Consider the following 19,397-nt stretch of genomic DNA (forward strand, 5'->3'; position numbering starts at 1 on the left):
GCCTGATTGTACCAGTAAAAGAAGAACACAAAGGTTTAGCAGGTAAATTAATTCTCTTTATGAGCCAAAATGAGGTCAGTGAAAATGTTCTGCCGTCCTAATATAGGTCATGTAAGAAAAAGTATTTTATCATTTGGACTTTGGGCAATTTTTAACTGTCACTTGTGTTTTCTTCAAAGATTGGAAATTGATCTCAGTGGTGATTCTAGCATCTGTTGGGGCCCCAGGCAAAAATGGCAAAAAAAAACAGTATTAATCACCATTATGTCATAAATAATCTGACACCTACACAAAAATTGCGACATTTGAATTTAGTTTTTTAACTTCCAAAGATATAATTAGTATTATTTTCTTAATATAAATATTAGATAGAGTTGATATAGATGATGACAGTATCATAAAGAACATTCAAAACCTTAATTTTCTCTCTGTGACTTCCATTGACAAACTTTGGTTTTCACAGCTATGAAGCATGTGACACTTAGCAGCACAACAAGAGTGAATTGCTGTCTGACGGGGCCTCTTCAGAGAGGTTTTCTAATGTAGCAGACTTTGAACATTTTGAGCCATCACTTTGGTTTTAAGTTTTTTTTTTTGCCCTCAGGGGCCCCCTACTGGACAAGGGCCCTAAACAGTTCCCTGCCTTGCCTGTTGACAAGCAGCACCTCCGATAAATCTCCATACTTATGTATGCCATTGTTTCTACAGCTCTCGTAGTTGTTTGTCTTAAGTCATCTAGTTGTAGAGTTGTTTTTCTATGCACACACTCTATCATTATCTTCTGTGACAAAGGTCACACTGCTGCGTGACTCCAGGCTCTGGCTTGCCCACTGGACCACACCACATCGAGACGTCAGATGATTTGTTTGGGGGGAAAAAAGGATTTTGTTACTGCATTAAAGTGCAATGTGCTCCCTGAGGGGTTATTATTTAGCCAGCTGTTACAGACAGGAGAAGACTCTCTATGAGCTGCATCACACACGCAGATTCATCCTGGGAGAGATGTTCTCCACACGTGGGTTCTCCTCAAGGGAATTACAATGACACAAACTTTTTCTTTGTTCTGAGCAGGCCTGTAATAAAACAAATGTAAAATTAACTGTAAAGTTGTTTTCACACATCACATGCATCCTTAAAAATGTCTAAAACGTTTCAGGAGCGCCTGCATCTGAAATCTCCCTTAATCATTTTGATAGTGTCCCACGTAAATAAAAAAGTGGAAGGCTGACAAAGCTGCAGAATCCAACACTATAATTAATAACAGTTTATATTAGTGTTGTCTTTATATCGATGCTAAGTGGAATTGGACATATTCACAATATCAACGAACGAGTGGAAAAGAACACAGTGGTTGTCAGATATGCAGCTGCTTTATTACGTGCACAACAATCACACAGGTGATGTGATAAACCCACAATCACCCCCTCACTCACTCACTCACTGTGAATTTCCTGAATATTTCCTGCTGACCACCTTATAGCTCTCACCGACATCATGTTGAAATCTTACTAGGAGCTTGGACGTAAAGAAAGTCAGGCTGAAGTCGAGGTGAAAAAAAATCTGTGCTTCACATTCACACATGAGGCTCACCCTAAAAATTGAGGACATTTTCAGGAGTTTTGTGCATGACTGAAACTAAAAAAACAACCCATCATTTTAAAAGATCACACTAGGTTTTCATTTAAAAGCATTGTGTTGTAATACATAATGGATGTTAAGTTCAGTCTCTTATAGAGATGTTTTATAAAATGCGCTTGACTGGACAACACTCGTGCTTGTGTTTATATTTCCATTGTTTAACTGTTGCAGCTGCTTACACATTTATCCTTCACACTCTCACACTAACAGAAACACAGATTCAAACAAGTAATATTAATAATATATAAATGAACTGCAGGAGTCTGATGGAGTTGTTCATTCATCTAATGGCTAATTCACTCAAAGTGGATTCCAATTTTTGAAAATCATATATGATGAGCTTCATGCATTTGAGTAGATTTATGTTTTTATTAAGCTGTCACCCAAAAATGCCAAAAATAGACTTAGAGTCAACACTCAGAAAAAAGTCAATTTGTCTAATTTCTTCACAGTGAATGTTTCAGCACATTTGAATCTCTTATTCACCTCTATACTTGCATTTATAATTTTGGAATTAATGCATTTTCTAACTTATTCGTCCTCATTACAGAAACAAACATGAGTACATCCGTTTAAAGCCATCAGTCTATATATGTGAACTTGAAATATCGCCCACGTGAACCATTCATGACCTCTGAAAAAAACACACACGGTGTAGTAACATGTGGATGTGGGCCTGTTTTAATGAAGCATGCAGGGCCTTTGTCAGACATGATGTGGAAGAAATCACACACACACACACACACACACACACACACACACACACACACACACACACACACACACACACACACGAAAAATCAATTACCCGAGGAGAAAGACATGAGACACGTCCTCGCGTTTTGACATTCAGTCTGCATTTATTTATCGATGCCAGCCGATCGACAAAAGTGAAATAAATGCAGTTAAGTGATATATTTCATTTTATTTATCAATATATTTTACTTTTTCAAGTAAATAAGAAGCACTTTTGCATCGCTAATGTCTCTATCTGTTGACATATCACCGCGTCAAAATAAAACGTTTTGTCGTCATTATTGTTCGAGGCCTTTAAATGTATTTCACACAAATTATTATGTTTTTATGACAAAGCCTCTAGCTGTTGTTGTTGTTTTATCAGTTTGGGTAAGCTATGTTAGGAACATTAAATATATTTTAATCGAGTGCGTACAAGTATTTGAAGTTAGTAGCTCAATATAGCTGAAGTCTCGTCTTAATATTCTCTGAAAAAAATTGAATTTAAGGGCTAAAATATTAAATGACAATTGTATGTTGCGCTAACATAATCTACTTGATAGTGTTCATGATACATGCCTACTTAATTAAAATTACACTGACAGAGAGTCTGTAAAATCCATCCCGTTTTATTTTTTATTTTAAACATACACTGCATTCTTCATCTTTAGTGTGTAAAATGTCGATTATCCAAAAAAGAAGAAATAGATCCGGTAAAACAAACAACTTCATTTTGAGGCCCGTTTTGCAGCTCAGGCCATCCTTATTTATTTATTTATTTATTTATTTTTAAAATGTGAAATTTCACGGATTAGGCCTACGTTTATTTTCCAGCTGAGTCGCAAAACAGGACAGACGATAATTATTGAATTGAATAAGATGACATCTTTATGACCCCAGCAGGGAAACTGAACAAATGAGAAACGGGGTAGTTGGGTATCAATCCGCGCAGAGAGACAGGAGACATGAGCGAGGAGTTTGGAGCTAAAGATGGCGCAGCGGCGCAGCGTCCTGACTGCATATGTTCGAAAGTCACACATGATGGGAAGTCTTTGGAGAGGAGCGAGGAGAGCGCGGGGATTATGCTGCTTACAGGTGGCATGCTGGGCGGAGTGTGGAGGCTTAAACGACCACTTATACCCAGGTCCGGGTATAAATCAGCACCCTGGAGACAAGAATTAATCCTTTGAGGTCCGAGTGAAGGAAACACGGGCATCAGGCTGCGCTCCTGCAGCGTGGAGTCCTTTGACGCTCCCAAATAGAAGTGCTGCCTCTTGAAGCGCTTCCTCCGCCGGAGAAAACTCCCGTTTTCAAACATATCCGCGGACATGGGGTCCAGTGTCCAATAATTCCCTTTGCCAGGGTTTCCAGGCTCGCGGGGCATCTTGACAAAGCAGTCATTCAGAGACAAGTTGTGGCGGATGGAGTTTTGCCACGCGGGAAACTTTTCCCGATAATAAGCAAAGCGCAGGCTGATAAAATCACAGATCTCACTCAGGGTGAGTCTCCTCTTCGGGCTCTGGAGGATGGCCATGGTGATGAGAGCGATGTATGAGTACGGGGGCTTCACCGAGGCGGTTCTGCTGCTGGGGCCATCCAGTAACCGGACAGCAACGTCTCCCCCCTCCCGGTCTGAAGGGATACAGGATGAAGCGCTTTGCTTTAAGTCTGCATTGTTCTTCCTGAACTCTGAGAAATCTGCGTTCGTCTCCTCCGCATCAAAGTGCGTCTGTCCCTCAACGTCAATGTCCGGCTCGTCCATGAGTTCTCTTACCAGGGTCATAGGTCAGTGTCCGATCCCCAGCAGGCCGTAATCTCGCCTGTCAGGGACACTACAGGCGCAGACGACCCCCTTCTCGTCTTTCATTCACAAAAAAACCTGCGCATCTGAATGCATCTGTGACTCTTCAGAACTCCCAGTCGAAACTTTCTCCACCTCCTCCTCCTCCTCCTGCTGCTGCTGCTGCTGCTGCTGCTGCTGCTGCAGCTGCTGCACAGTCTGTCTTCATCAAAACAGAAACGTGTTTCACAGCCGATATTCAAATGGTTAAATGATTGGCTCTGGATTGTTGTTTTTATTTGCATGTTTTTATCAACATGGCATGCAAACAGAGCTGCTTTCACTACAGATCATTTTCAAACCCAGAGTTTCTTTTGTTTGATTTGAACTTTATTTCTGTTTCTATTCATGTTTTATTGTAGGCTCTGTATGAAATACATCTGGTGTGTATTTATTGTTTTTCAATGTTTCAAGTTATTTATGATTGTTCAAAAAAGTATATAGATTCTGTACGTTGGTATAAAAAGCAATACGAGACTGTTTAAAGTTTTTGAGTCGGCCTATTTACTTCATCCTAAATTCAGGGTTTTTCTTTTAGTATTGTGGAGACACTTTAAACTTCCAATACTAATGGGAGGGTTTAATCTGCAGTTTATCACATTTTAAAAGCTGATCTGAAGGGTTATGTGTAAAAAACACAGGAACAAAAAGCAGAAGGCTAACTTGATCGAGCGAAGAAATCTTAATTAAATAAGTGACTTAAAAGTTAGAGTTCTGCTCGTGTGATGTGGAGGAAAAGAAGTTTAAAGCAGCAAATCATGAAAACACTCAAAAGTACAAGTACCACTGAAATCTAGCAGAGTAAACAGCAACTCCCCAATAACTGCAATTTAAATCTTTTAATGACCAACACAGGTGAAACCTTTTTTTTTCTTCTCCACATTGATATATGACTGATATGATATTGAAGCGAGCTCTTTCCTTTTATTGAGCTCATTTCTATCTTTAATGTTCTTGGCTCAGTCAGCGCTCATTTCCCTCGCTGTTCCTTATTGCCAGATGGTTTGCAAAATGGCGAGAGAGGTAAATCTCTCCATAGCTGGCTGTTTCAAATAAGAGGAAGACGTAATCCGTTTTGAAATAATAGCTGCACTGTATCAACTCGTGAGGGAGGCCACCCACTTGGCGACCGGTGCCTGTGCTGCAGGGTGGGCTGAGGGAACTGCGGGAAGTCGCATTAATGAACCGTTCCCCCCCCGTACCTCTCCAAATAGTTTAATGTGATTCGTATATGGCTCTGAAATTATTACATTATTTTACAGTTATTGCGTTTCTATATCAAGTGCAGGCCTTACTTATGCACATAAAAAACAACTAGGAAACAAATTGATTTATACAGAATTTAATAAACATCAAACCCATGAAAAACCCACACAAATTAAGTTTTTTCTTCTCACAAAGAAAACAAAAAAACAGCCACGCTTCAGAGATTAGTGAACAGATTCAAGCAACAACAAAAAAAGCTTCAAAACAGCGACAAAGACAACAAACAATAAATAACTTAATTAAACTTTGGGAACTTAATGTGTATCTACTGAACTTAGCAGACAGTCACGCTGTCACAGTCAAGTGGTGTTTTTTGGGTCCTGGACTGAAATGATTTACACTCACAGACATCTGGCACCGCAGAGCATTATAAACAAGAAACACTGAAGATATTTGATGAAAAATGAATAAACTGTCCCCAGAGTGTGCATATTTCTAATATAATCTCTTCAGCCTGCCGCACCTTTGGGAACGTCTTTCAGCTCTGCTACTAATATGTGTCCCTCTTTGTGTAGGGGGAAAACAAACATACCAGTGATTTAAATTCTGTCACATAGTGCTACACAGGTTGGCAGGTAGCACTGACAGGACCAGTGTGGTAAAGATTGAAGTCCAACCTATTTTTGAAGTATTTTCAGGAGCTCTCCTTTTACATGTTTGTTTTGTCCCTTGATGTATGAGAGCAGCAACGTGCCAAAGAGAATTATTAATGTTGCTCTGCCACTCAAAGATTATTAACACTTTTTCTAGTCAGACGTGATGTGAAAAGCGAGTGCTGCTATTCCACAGCCGCTTTCACATATTCAGTCATGAACATTTCTAGATAATTTCAGGCAGACTGCTTCTGAAACTGTTTGTTCACACACGCATCTCACAGCAGGAGACTACCCCTGTCAGACGGGATTGGGGAAGTGTGTCTCAGGATGCAAGACGTGAAGTAAAAAGAAGTGGTGGATGACGCAGCAGAGTCCGCTACATGACCGCTGTAATGGCAAGTTCTGCATTTATATAATTTTTTAATACAGAGCATACCAGCAAACAGGAAACATAATGAGAGTGTGATATTATGTGCACAGAGATTGTCTGGTCCCGTGCATATAGTCTATGTTCATGCGTCGTTTGCAGGATATGAAACTCACCAAGCTTGAGGAGAATTATTCTAAATATTTTCGACTGCGTTCTCACATGAGCTCGCCCGACTTCCCGGGGGAAAACTTACCAGGGAGCTGGCAGTGAAAATGTAGCCGTTTGCGTTCACACATGCAGCTTACCCTGAAAAACTTCAGGAGGTTTTATGGAATTTTGTGCATGTGTGACTAAGGCTAATATTTGTTAATTGTAGAGGACCCCGAGTGAGTGTCGTCTTGAATTGTTGTCTTGTGTGCGTGTTTGTTTGTGTGAATAGCTCTGTCACACGTGGACATAAAAACCTCTGCTCCTTGCATGTTCCCTAGGCAGAGTGTTTCCGCTGAGCTGAGGTCAGCTTCACAAAGTTTCCACACTTGGGGCAGCATGAGTTGGAGTTGCTCTCTTTCCTGGGGATATGCCAGCAGTTGACACAGCGCACTCTGTACTTCTTATACCTGCAAACATCAGGAAAGGAAAATCAAGTTGTGATTTCACTTAGGTGCATATTTAAGAAGGACATTTAGGATCTCGACTTTAAGATCACTGCAACATTAATTCAGTGTGGCATCATGATCTGTGTTATCGCTGCAGGCAAAGATTATAAAAAAAATATATACTGTATATTTACAGTTTGAGAATCTCCTTAGTTGTAAAGTTTGTATCAGATACTGAATACACATAATAACTTATCTTAACTTTGATAGATCTCTTCAAGTTATTTTTTACATTTTACAAATTCAACATAACATTTGATGATACCTACCTACAAATGAAAAACTCATTGTTGTGGTTCTAAACTGAGACTTGTTTTAACAGATTGTGAATATTAAAGGGCGGAGCCTGAGTGACGTCAGCCATCTGTTCCTGCAGGGAGCTCTGAAAACGCATTGCCAGCAGCAGCCGCCATGCTGGAAATCCTGTCTCAACCTAACTTTCAGTCAACCTAATGACAGACTGAGAGCTGAGGCGATTTTAAGCCTCTTGACAAACCTTATTTTATATTTTACATTTTTAAATTCTATTTTATATATTGTAATAGCTTCTTATACTGAATCATTTAAGTTGTTGTTAGTTCTGCTTTATTTCCTTGTAAATTGTTTAGCACCAATACACCAAGTCAAATTCTTTGGATGTGTAAATGTACTTGGCAATAAAACGAGATTCTGATCCTGATCGCACCCACCTGTCAATCATGTCAGCTGCACTCCTAACTATGGATAACATGTATCGTTTTCAAAATCAAAAGGGAGCAGTTTTTTAAAGAATCATCCCCTGCACAGTGTGTGCCAGTGACGATAATAATCCAACCTATTTTGTTTTTTGTACAAGGCTGTAAACATGTTTATTTATGCTGTAACAACTGCTTTTTAGCCTGTCATGTTTATGTGACTTCCGGTGTTCCTGGATCCAGCCTCAAGCAGACACTTGATGAACTGCAGGATTTTGCACTCCCACATTGGCTTCATTTTTTGAGACCAGAGGTTGCCGCATACATCGGTATTTACTAGTTCATTAATCTTGATTATGACATATGGAGCTAGTCATGTCAGTATTGAGCACTTGCCATGCTGTGTCTTAATGTTACAAACTATACTGAAAATCGAACTCTTAGGAAAACGTCTGGTTTTGAATGTCTGAGTTAAAAGTTAAATGTAAAGCTCCTCATAGTGATCTAAATATTAGCTCTTTGATGCAGCTTCATATTTTTGTTTTAAAAATCAAAATCAACAGCGAGCAGTGATGATGTCCGCTACCTTATTCCACAAGCATTACAGAGCGGGGTCCCATCCTCTGCATCCCTCCACATGGGGGTCTTCCTGGTGCAGCATGATGCACACACTTTACTCTCTGGTAAAACAAAAACACTTTTTCAGTATTCAAATAAAAAGAAATGTGATGCAACTGATAGTTTTTTTTTTTGGAAATAATTTAAACTACATTTCAGTCATAAGATGAATATATTAGCCAGACCTTAAATAGTATTGTAGTAATATATATTTCTGATATGATCTGACTTCAAAGCCTTGTATATGAAGAGAAAAATCACTAACTTTTAAGAACAGCAAGAAATAGGAGAATTGAAAGATACAATAGTTTTAAGATTTAAAACTATATATTCTTAGATAAAGCTCTGAAAACGTTAGATAAAACAGGAAACATGTGTTTTGATCTCGTTTATCTATTTAATTGTTTGAGTAAAATGAACATTTTCATTTCATGGTATGAAACATTTCTCCCGACTTCCAAATAAAATATTTTGATTGAGGTATTTTGTTTATATTCCTTCTTTATATTTTCAAACAACAGCATACTTTTGTTTTGACAAAGGAAGAAATGATATGATGGAATGATTAAACTATTAATTAATGCTTCTCTCCAATAGTCTTCCACAGTGCTGCTGCTTGATGCTTCTATTGGTTCAAAAATTCAAGCAGCAGCCCGGCTTCGTTCGATGGCTTCCTCTTGATCTCTTGAAGTAGAATGAGGTGAACCTGTGTTGAACTCAAACAGACGCTGGGAGACAATGGCTTCCAATGCATGTAGAGGTGCTGATTAAAAAAAACATTTGTTGTGTTTTTTTTTTATCCAGAGCTGTGTTCTGTGTGTTGAAGTTTCTTGTGAAATCTATGTTGAATTAATCCAAAAATCATGAAAAAGGTTGGATACCTGGTGTAGCGTCGCCTGTAAATGTTTGATCTGTCTGGTCTCTGAATGTTCAGAGTCAAAACCTCTAATCTTTCTTTAAGACTTAACATACATTTCAAACTGTGACCGTTTGTTATTCAAAACATACGTGTCGAGTTATGCTGATAAAAACAAATTTGAGGTGTAATTTCTGACAATGGAAACACGCTGGTGTCAAAAAACACACAGAGTCAAAGCTCTTCTGTACAGAACAAATATTACATTTTTGTAAATTAAATTGTGTTACTTTGTCTTAAGAAACCTTACTGATTCCCATTATCCTCCAAGGGTGTGAATGCAACAGTTTCCCTAAATAAATGTGTTGATGTGGTGCTGCCCTCTAGTGGAGACAAAGGGCATTTTATGCAAAAACATACATCACACAACACTATTTTTGAGCATGTATTTGAATTTCTAAGATTATTGCAAAAATTCATTTGATGTTTATGAAGTTGTGCTGAATGCGTTCCTTTTTGTTGTCTAAAATAGAAGACTGGAGATAGTGTCTGATGTAGGTAAAACTTTTTACATCTCTCTGAAACAAACATATTTTATTCTGGGCGTTCTGCAGTTAAAAATGTAGAATTTTAGTTTAAGAGAGAATCTGAGAACCTCTGAATGACTGACGACCTGTCCAGGGTGTCCAGCCTCTGAGTATCTGTTTAAATTCCCTTACTGTAACTGCACAACTCAAACGTTACTCACTAGAAGAACTGGTTGTAGGGTTGTTCTCCTCATCCGAGCTGCTAGTTTTAAAGAATTTCGGGGCTGTCCGAGTCCTCAGCCTGGGTTTTCTTACACTCTTGCAGAGCTCCTTGCTGTGTTGGGTACACAAAGAAGCAGAAACCAAAAGTATGTTGTGAATTTAGCTTTATTGAAGTTGAAAGGTTAATCACCATCTTTTTTTAAATCCAAAGCAAACATGTAAGTAATAAATACCTGTACTTTGAAGTAATGAGGAGCCGGCACTGTTCTTTACTGTCGTCTAGCTCTGTGTCCATCCTGAACGTCACGCCCTGGAAGTCTGGGTCTTGGATATCAGCACTCCGACTCGGGTGACGTTGTTTTCTGGGGGTCTTAGTTCTCCACTGCTGTGTAGATGGATGATCAATTTCCTTTTCCTGCACTGGCCCTGATTCCAGCTCAGACGTAACAGAATGTGAGGGGTTTATATGTCCTTTAAAGTTTAAGAAGTTAGGTTGTGCAACTGGAGGGATTTTTTCCTCTACAGGACCATCAACACATTCTGGTTTGGTTGATGTAATTTTATCATTTTGGTTTGAGAGTGAGTGAAAATGTTCCGCTGTGACAAATACAAATGATGCTGGTTGTGACGAAGGCAGGACAGAGCTCAGCTGGGGCAGCTGGGTGTCAGTCTTGAGTTGTGAAGTCAAAATAAAGTTTGCATTTTGATCCAGTGAAGGAGCTGGCTTTGACAGAGCTGTACTTGTTTCTTCTTTTGAGTTAAAAGGAAGTAAGGCGTCGACAGAAACATTTTCAGTATCCCGTTCAGAAGAGAGACGATCCTTGCACTCCTGGTTCCACCTCAATTGTCTGCTTACACTGAACTTGTCCTCCTTTGTGTCTCTGTGTCGTGGTTGAGAAGATGCTGTTGCATGTTCCTCCCCCTGCTGTGTTGTGAAAGTGTCTGTTTTTTCAGCAGTCTGTGACTGAGCACAGCAGCTCATCTGGGAGTCCTTCACACAGCCCTGTGGTTTACATCTATCAGCTCCACCGCTGCTGACTCCTGTCACATCTTTCCTCCGACTGACACCTGCTTGGATTTTTTGCCTCTCAAAGAGAAACGTTTCATGATCTGTTTCATTTGCTATTGCAGCTGATGCATTGTCTATTGCATCGCCCACTTTTGCAACAGATGACACAGAATTTAGGGCTGACTCTCCAACATCACGGGGATTCAGAAGCCTCTCACACTGCAGGTTGATCAGACTCAGTACTTTCCAGGGGCTGTTGCATTCAGGTCGTGGCTCATCCAAATTTGTGACACTGCTGCTGAGGCCTTCCTCTTTCACTTTTTTCACCTGATTAAAAGGCGACAAGCAAGTCAAACTGTGCTGGCAGGAACTATTGGAGATGCTAAACGACTGTGCATCCTCTTCTTCTCTTCTAACAATGAAATGGCCTAGTCTAGAAGTCTCATTTAGCCCTGTGGAAGTTGAGCATGTGTCCAGGAAACTGTTGTGGACGGGGGAACCTAGTTTGGACACCTCTTGGAAAAGGTAGAGGAGTGCTGAGTGGGAGGGGTCACGTTCCAATGCGCTTTGTTTCCCCTGGATGAAGGCAGCTTGTGTCCTTGGCCCTGTGCTCATGTTGAGACAGTATCTACATCAAAGATATAAACATGTGCAGCTTTTAGGCACGAGTTCCTTACCCCGGGGGTCGTGGCCCCCTCAACAGGTTCACTACCAGAAAATCATAAAGCATAAATATAGCTTAGTTTAAGACATGTCTCTGAGCTTTGTTTTTTCTTGACTGGTAAAATATTGTATAGATTGGCAAATGCATATTTTTGCAAATTTAAAGTGATTAAAAACTACTATTCAAATACAGTTTCTACAGCTAAAAGATATGCACCCTGTGAGAAGAGATGCTACATATAAAGGGGTAATTAGCCTATATAAGTTTAGAGCCACTATTCTAAGGAGTTAAAACATTATAAATCATGAAAGACAGCACACCTCAAGTTTTTTCTATTTACGACAATAGCTCCCATAAAGGTAATCTTAAAAAACTATGCTTAAGTCACATACAACATGGCCACTGGTAGGTCTAACAATTATGTTTCCTTATGAGGACATCAGTGAGAGGAAACATGAGCTTAAGAATCGTTTACTAAAATAAATGTTTGAGTTTGAAATAACCCAGATGAGCTAATGGGAATCTTCTAGTTTGTTTGTTTTGATATTTAAAAGTTTGGTGGTTTATTGGTCTTTTTACACCAGTTACAGTATGGCACTTATACTTTATGGTAACATTCATAAAGTATCAATCATGCTCCACTACTTTATGTTTAGATACAGTTAAAAGTCTCCTGACAAACATGTGTAGCCTATTTAAAGCCTCCCTATTGAAGAAGCCTACTAGCACATAAAGTTCACTCCATGACAAGAGATGAAAAGATAAGATAATAAAAAAGTTTTTAAAAAAAGTAGTTATTGCTACATATAAAGAGGTCATTATTATAAAGAAATCAAAAGCCACTAGTGTAGAGGCTTAATTGAGAACAAAGCTCCTGAAGGTGAAAGGTGAGGGTACTTGTCAAATACCATAACTAGAACAGATAAACTTGGGGTATTGTTATGTTTAACAAATATGTTTCATAATTGTGTACAAACAAGGCGATTTTAATTTATTAAAAAAACATTTACTTCAGAATAGTTTCCATTGGGACCCAATTTAAAATAACCCACAGGAGCTAACAGGAATCATCAAGTGTCATTGTTTTGATAACTTAAAGCCACATCATGGTTTTAGTGGTCATTTTCTCTGAGACCTGCTATGACACGAAGCCAATTTAGTCACTCAAGTATACATCAAGAGGTACCGGAACGTCATTAATGTGCAACATATTTAACTTACCGGGAGAAATGTAACAAAAAAAATCGAACCCCGGATGTAGTTTAAAGATGTTCTGGAACACTAAATGTAGCAGTTTCGTTCTAGAACGTCCAACTTTTTGGCGGTTTTTTTTTTTTTTTTGAGTTTGAGTTTGAGTTTGAGGGTCGCGAGCGCAGAAACAGGATGCATGTGTTTTAAAGCAGTAGGCCTATAAATAAGAAAATCTACATTTATTCTGTCATATCACAAGATTGGATTTCACTGAAGGCTAAATGTTTTGGGCCAATCAAAAATATAGATTAAAATAGGTTTCTATATTCATTTCATTTATTCAGTCATTTAATTAGGACAGTGCTCTTTAACCAACATGTAAGCAAATAACATCCATGTGAATAGGCTACACCGGAATTAGCTCAGTTTAGTCCGTAGCCCCACACTAGGGATGCAAAGACGTTTTTTTAAGAAACCTGATTTAATATATGAACTCAGCGTGGATTCTGAAGCATAGTTAGTGATGTGAAGATACCTGATCGCCACGGTAGCCATCTGTTGATCACTGATCTTGCATTTCGATCTATTAAGTGGGATTTTACAACTTAATCCTACAGCCGCAATATAACATCAACTTCCCCGTGAATGTCTATTCTGACGTTTGACCTGTCACGGCCCCTAATGCTAACCACCAGTACACATCTGAGTCTTGCAAAGATCAGTTCTAAATATGGTTCACATCAATATGCAATCCAACATGTGGAGCTCAGCCACAGTTAACTTAACCACGCTGTGCACTACTGTTGATGCTCACCTTAGACCTCCAAAACGATCATCAACAAAGTGATCAAGTGTGTCAACTTACTGGGAACTCAAAACTGATCGAGCTGGCTGCTCCGACCAGGAGGGGGGGGGGGGGCGTGTTCTCGACGCAGAGGAGCTGCGCAGGTGTTCTCGGTTTGCTAGATTGGGGACGACCAGACCACTGTTTAGGGTAGGTTGATAAAACAATGACATGTATTGCCTTGCACTGAGTGTTTGCAGCTCCTGAGTAAAAAAAAAAAAAAAAAGTGTTAAAAAGTAACTTTTAAAATTGATTTTATTGCACAACTTTAAATAATTTTCAATTTCTATGACATAATACACAATTGACTTACAGTGGTGTGTAAGTTGCACAAGTACAGTAGACATAAGTACAGAGTAGATGGTGGAATAGTCATCACATTGTAACATTTAGCCCACCAGCTTCATAACGGACTCCTCTCCACCTGCTCTCAGTCAAAGCACACCTGAAGCACATCAACTAATCATGGCCCCTAATCACTGGTATGAGAGAGGACGTGCTTTGAAATGTATCCTCCTTCTGATGTTTAACAAATATCACCTGACCATGTTTTGAAATGTTTAAGGTGAAATGTAAGTTTCAATTGTCTAAAATATGATTCTTTAACTTCTAGTGAATTGTTTATATATAAAGTTCTGCTTCTTCTGTGTCCGGCTTCACTTCATGGCTTTAAGAGAACTATCGTCAGCTGGCACATATAGAATAGCCATCACAACAACTACAAGTGAACGAAGGTAAACTATATGCATCCAGTATCTGGCAAGTGAATCAGGGTGACAATGATGGATCGGCAGAAATGGATCAAGAACATCAGTCTGTGATAATTGTGCGTATATGAGCTTTAAGAAAGGAATGTTCCATTGAACAGAAAAAAAAGATCAGCTTTGTTTATGTGCGACGTCTGAAGCCAACGGCATGTCTTTAAAATGGTCTGGAATTTGAACAAGAGCAGCTTGTGATTTTTGAATAGTGCTGGCCTGAGCACTGTCCAAATAATTAAATACACCGTCAGTGATGCCACCCCGCATCTCTTTGGAAGTAACCCCAGACTCGTATAGTGTCTGGCTCTGTCTGATCTCCTCTGCAGGCAGAACCATGTCGTTTGTTTACCGTGGAATTTGTCAGTTTGCGAGGCGTCTTTCAAAGTTGCTACGGACTCTGCTATCCTCGCCGTGCATCTCTTCGTTGTCACCCCTTTACTCAACCAGCACGCGGCGGTGTCTAAGCTCGCAGTGCTCCCCCTTCTCTTTTTTTTTTAATTTTCCCGAATTTCTCATCATCTTCGCCTCTTCTCAGTGAGGTTTGGGAACGTGCCCATCCACGTAGAAGTTCCTGGTGACTTTGGGCATGGTGAGCTCCATGCCGTCCAGCTCTGGCGTGAGAAAGATCTGACATCCCAGTCGGGAGTTCTCCTGAAGCAAGGGAGCCATATCCAGCATGTCGTCCTCCCTAGAGCACCAACATTTCCATCAACAGTCACAGTGGCCTCTACTCAGCTTCATCACGCATGTATGCTGAGGTTCAAATATCGTGGTTATGTAAAAAACACTTCAGCTTAACCTACCTCTCATCAGGTTCTGGCAGTTTGTCAAAATGGTCCGCACTCACATAGACCTGACATGTTGAGCAGGCCAGTGACGCCTCGCAGGCTCCTAAATAAAGTGAAACACAGTAGATGAACAAAAAAAGACTATTTACTCTAAACAATGCTTCAATTAAATTACTGAGAGAGCGCCTTAATGTGCTCACCTTCCAGTTCAATGCCGTGCTTGTGAGCCAGATACAGGACGTTATCTCCCACTTTGGCCTTAATTGGAATCCTCTTGCCGGACCGATCTACGTACACGACATTCACCCTAAACAGAAGAATAATTCAGCTTTGTACACAACCATAGATTTGAACTCATCTGTCAAGGTTTAAAACTGTACATGTAGAGGAACATCATGTTCTGTGTTCAGGAAAGGGCGGGACACAAACATTTTGTTTGTTTGCTGCTGGCATCTGAAGAACCTCCTCAGCTTTTATTGTTTTTACTTCATTTCATTTTTGACAGGTTCAAGGCAAACCCATTTTAAGAAAGAAGTTTAAGAAAGCTGTACTGTATATGTGCAGGTTTGTGACGTTAGTGTGAATACTTTTACAGAGCAATCAATTGCTTCTACTAAATGTGCAAGAAAATGTACACCTGCATTGTTTTTTGTTAACAATAAATAAAAAGTTGGTCGCCCATTAACCTTTTACCAGCATGATGGATAGTCTTTCCAACTGAGCGCTGAGGGGTATTCCTCAGAGCTGGCTGGACAAAGCCTGAAGTTGCAGTTCGACATATCGGGTATTACAATGCTGGTTATGAACTTTCTCTGTTAATTTAATTATTTCTGCTTCAGGCTGTGTGCGCTGACATTAAAGGTGGGGGGGGATTTAGCATCTCTGTTGAAGCTTCATCCTCACAAAAAGGATTGTTACTTCATATTTTAAATTCAATTTGTCGATTTTGCAAACTGACAAACCGTCAGTGCTTCTCGTTTGTTTGAGCACACACATCTCTTTAACAATAAGGTGAGACTTGATTTAAGCGGTTTAATAAGGAACTGTATTTAGGTCGAATAGCCTTTCACACCTTTTAAAAAGCAATCGCTTCCTTGCACACCCCTCTGTGGAATGAGATTAACTTACTTTGCAAACACAGTGTTCACACTATGAAGGGTTTCTTATTTAGACAAGTGACATTTGTTAATATTAATTCCAACACTGTTCAGCATGCATGTGTGTGTAAAGAAAAGAGCATTGTCAGGATGACTGTGCATGAGTGAATTTTAGACAAGTGACATTTGTTAATATTAATTCCAACACTGTTCAGCATGCATGTGTGTGTAAAGAAAAGAGCAATGTCAGGATGACTGTGCATGAGTGAATGTGTTACGTGTGCATAACCCACTGAGGACACTGAAATACTCACACATCCTCCGGGTCTTCTGCGTTGGAGTTCCCTTCCTCACTGTGGTAAAGACCTTTTTTTAAAGAAAAAGGAGCAGAAGCAACAACAATGTGAGTGTTTCTGCTCCAGGTTGTCTTATCAGCTCCTCCGGTATCGCTGTGTGAGTGTTCAACTAGTTGCTCAAAGTTTCATAAGCCCATTTGGGAATGTTTGGACTGATGTTACACAAGTGTTATTGAGCGAGCTCTAGACTCTTAATAAGAGCTGATATCCTTCGACATATTGCATGCCAAGCCGAGCAAGCATCAATAAAACTTAAACACCTGCAAAATACAAAGTGTTAGGTATTTCCACTTAATCTGAAGTATTGTAAACAAACAGTCGCAGGAGCATTCTGACACACCGACAGAGGCTAAACGTGTTAGCAGGCTGCACTCCTCACCTATACTCGTCTGCAAGTGTCGATTTATCGTCTTGAAGTTGTCGAGGGAACCCCGTCTTTGAAAGCTGGCCGCGCTGCCCACGCAGCCTTTCAACCTGTAGATGGGACAGGTGCTACAGTCCGGTATAACTCGAGAAAGTCTCAAAGTCAGCCCCATGCTCGACCGGACCGCAGCGGAGGCCGCCATCGTTCTGTTTTGGTCACGTGGACAAAAGTGCCCAATAGGAAAAAAAAAGCACAGCGAGTGGGATGACGTCACTGCTGTGATGCGTCGCTCTGACAGCAGAGGGCGCTGCTGACACAAACGCTGCACAGCGAGCTGCAAAACACGTAAACATGACAAACGCAGACTGCAGATTTACAGTAGTGAATATTCACAACTTCCACTTTAGTGAAAGTTGACATACCACATCGAAAGTGCACTCTTTTTTTTTTTTTTAATGGAAGTTCTGTCAACAAATGTAGTTTAAGAATTAAAAGTCAAGTATTCATCATGCAGATGTAAACCTGTCAGTCTTACTGTATATTGCTATGTCAGTAGTATTAATGCTTTATCATGAGAGCTATACTTTAAGATCATAACTTGTGGAAGCTGAACTTATTGATCCTACTTTTTATGTTATTTGTTTTAATCTCCTACAAATAGTTATACCTATAATATCTGGATTTGTACACTAACTAACAGGCTATCTAAATGTAGAGAATGCAATATGCCTCCCTAATTTGGGGTGCAAAATGGACTATAAATAATTAAACTGAAAAGTCAAAATGTATCATGTGAATAAATGAAATCACATCCCACCACAGTGGATTAGGTATTTTATAGTAGAGATTTTATTTTGTAATCGGTCGAAGAAATGACTTTTCCTCAAAGGTGGCGATGCCTCATCTTGGTGAGGGATTTTTATTTTTATTTTATTTCCCAACCTTTTTTTTAAAAAAATGTCAGAGCTGGAAATAATAAACCTTACCACATAAATTCTTTAAAATTCATTCATAGGCTTTCTTACACCTTTCTGTTTCTTTTAATCCATTTATAGGGAAATTAACTGTGAAATATGATCTCCTGTTTATTCATCTTACTGATTTAGTCATAAATATGCTCTCTTAATTTACATCACTTATAATGTTCCCAGTCCATAACTTGTACATATCATATAATAAATGTAAAAATCTCTCACACAAATTTAAACATATATAACCCAGCTCTGTTCCGTTTAAGCCTGAGTCAATTATTCTCGCACTTTGGGAAAACTTTGTTTTAATTGCTTAGTAAAAAAATTTGATTGGACCCTTATGTCTCTGGCTGGGACATTTATTTTCACACACAGTTTAAAGAACCAAAGTACAATAGATCATATTTCCACTAAGCCTCTTTCCTTGTTAAGCTTTATACTCTTCTCTTACAACAGTAAATACATGTTCTGCCTTGTTCTTTGTGTGCTGTAGAGGAGGAGCACTGATCCTGGAGAAAGATATCTGATGCAGGCTGCAAGTGGAAAAGTGAGAGCAGTGGTGTGTGAAGAAGGAAATGTGTTGTAATGACTGGAGGCAGGTGAGTGCGCAGGTGCTCTGCATTCTGTCATGACATCTGCTTGGAGAGACATGCAGTTATCATACAAAAAAAACCCTGATATATTAAACATATAATCCCTTTACAGAGTCGTAAAACTCCAACATGAGGAGCATTGTGTTGATAATGAAATGTGATTTATAGGTCGTAGTGACTGATGAGGTCGTCTATGTTTTTAGTTTCTTTTTTATCTTTTCCTCAGTGACTCATAATGATCTGTTCTTTGGGGGACGCCCGCTCATAAAGTGGGTTTAAAGATATCCACCTGGAGCCGTCAGAGCTTAACGTCATACTAACAGCTCTAAAATAAGAAAAGAGGGTCTACTGTTTTTATAGTGTGTGCTGGGAGTCCCCTCACTGGTATATAGATCATTACACATTATATACTCCAAAATCCACATAGAGCAACACAATTACACGTTCATGTATGGACACTCTCACACACACACCTGTACAGGATGATGAGTGTCCAGGGACAGCTTACCTGTGTCTCTGTGAAGTCTATTACTTAATAAATGAGTGGGTCCTGGAGTACTCAGGTCCTGCAGGTGCGTGTGTGCAGGTGTGTGTACGCAGAGGTGTGGTGGGTGGAGGTTGCTGCGCTTGACTTGACTATTAAGTATTCCTTTGCCCTCACTTCTTGTTGACTATGCAGTGCAACAACCCACAGACACACACAGACACACACACAGACACACACACACACACACCACACATTTCTGGCACCGACTTCATAC

General features: G+C 39.6%; 3 protein-coding genes across 3 annotated transcripts; all 3 read right to left on the reverse strand.

The window, feature by feature from the left end:
• Nucleotides 1–1,166: 1,166 nt before the first annotated feature.
• Nucleotides 1,167–4,683, reverse strand: LOC109994373 (forkhead box protein D1-like). The gene has a single exon (XM_065958393.1). The coding sequence runs from the start codon at nucleotides 4,154–4,156 to the stop codon at nucleotides 3,236–3,238; it is 921 nt and encodes a 306-aa protein (XP_065814465.1). The 5' UTR covers nucleotides 4,157–4,683; the 3' UTR covers nucleotides 1,167–3,235.
• A 1,106-nt stretch (nucleotides 4,684–5,789) lies between these two features.
• On the reverse strand, nucleotides 5,790–12,049 carry zglp1 (zinc finger GATA like protein 1). The gene is made up of 4 exons (XM_065958395.1): nucleotides 10,232–12,049; nucleotides 9,998–10,110; nucleotides 8,362–8,455; nucleotides 5,790–7,062 (listed from the first exon to the last, which is right to left on the reverse strand). The coding sequence occupies exons 1-4, from the start codon at nucleotides 11,620–11,622 to the stop codon at nucleotides 6,930–6,932; spliced, it is 1,731 nt and encodes a 576-aa protein (XP_065814467.1). The 5' UTR covers nucleotides 11,623–12,049; the 3' UTR covers nucleotides 5,790–6,929.
• Nucleotides 12,050–13,943: 1,894 nt separating this feature from the next.
• fdx2 (ferredoxin 2) lies at nucleotides 13,944–17,281 on the reverse strand. The gene is made up of 5 exons (XM_020647666.3): nucleotides 17,088–17,281; nucleotides 16,667–16,718; nucleotides 15,456–15,562; nucleotides 15,271–15,358; nucleotides 13,944–15,155 (listed from the first exon to the last, which is right to left on the reverse strand). The coding sequence occupies exons 1-5, from the start codon at nucleotides 17,272–17,274 to the stop codon at nucleotides 14,999–15,001; spliced, it is 591 nt and encodes a 196-aa protein (XP_020503322.1). The 5' UTR covers nucleotides 17,275–17,281; the 3' UTR covers nucleotides 13,944–14,998.
• Between the last annotated feature and the right edge of the window lie 2,116 nt (nucleotides 17,282–19,397).

This window comes from Labrus bergylta, chromosome 1 (genome assembly GCF_963930695.1).
Source record: "Labrus bergylta chromosome 1, fLabBer1.1, whole genome shotgun sequence".
NCBI lineage: Eukaryota > Metazoa > Chordata > Actinopteri > Labriformes > Labridae > Labrus > Labrus bergylta.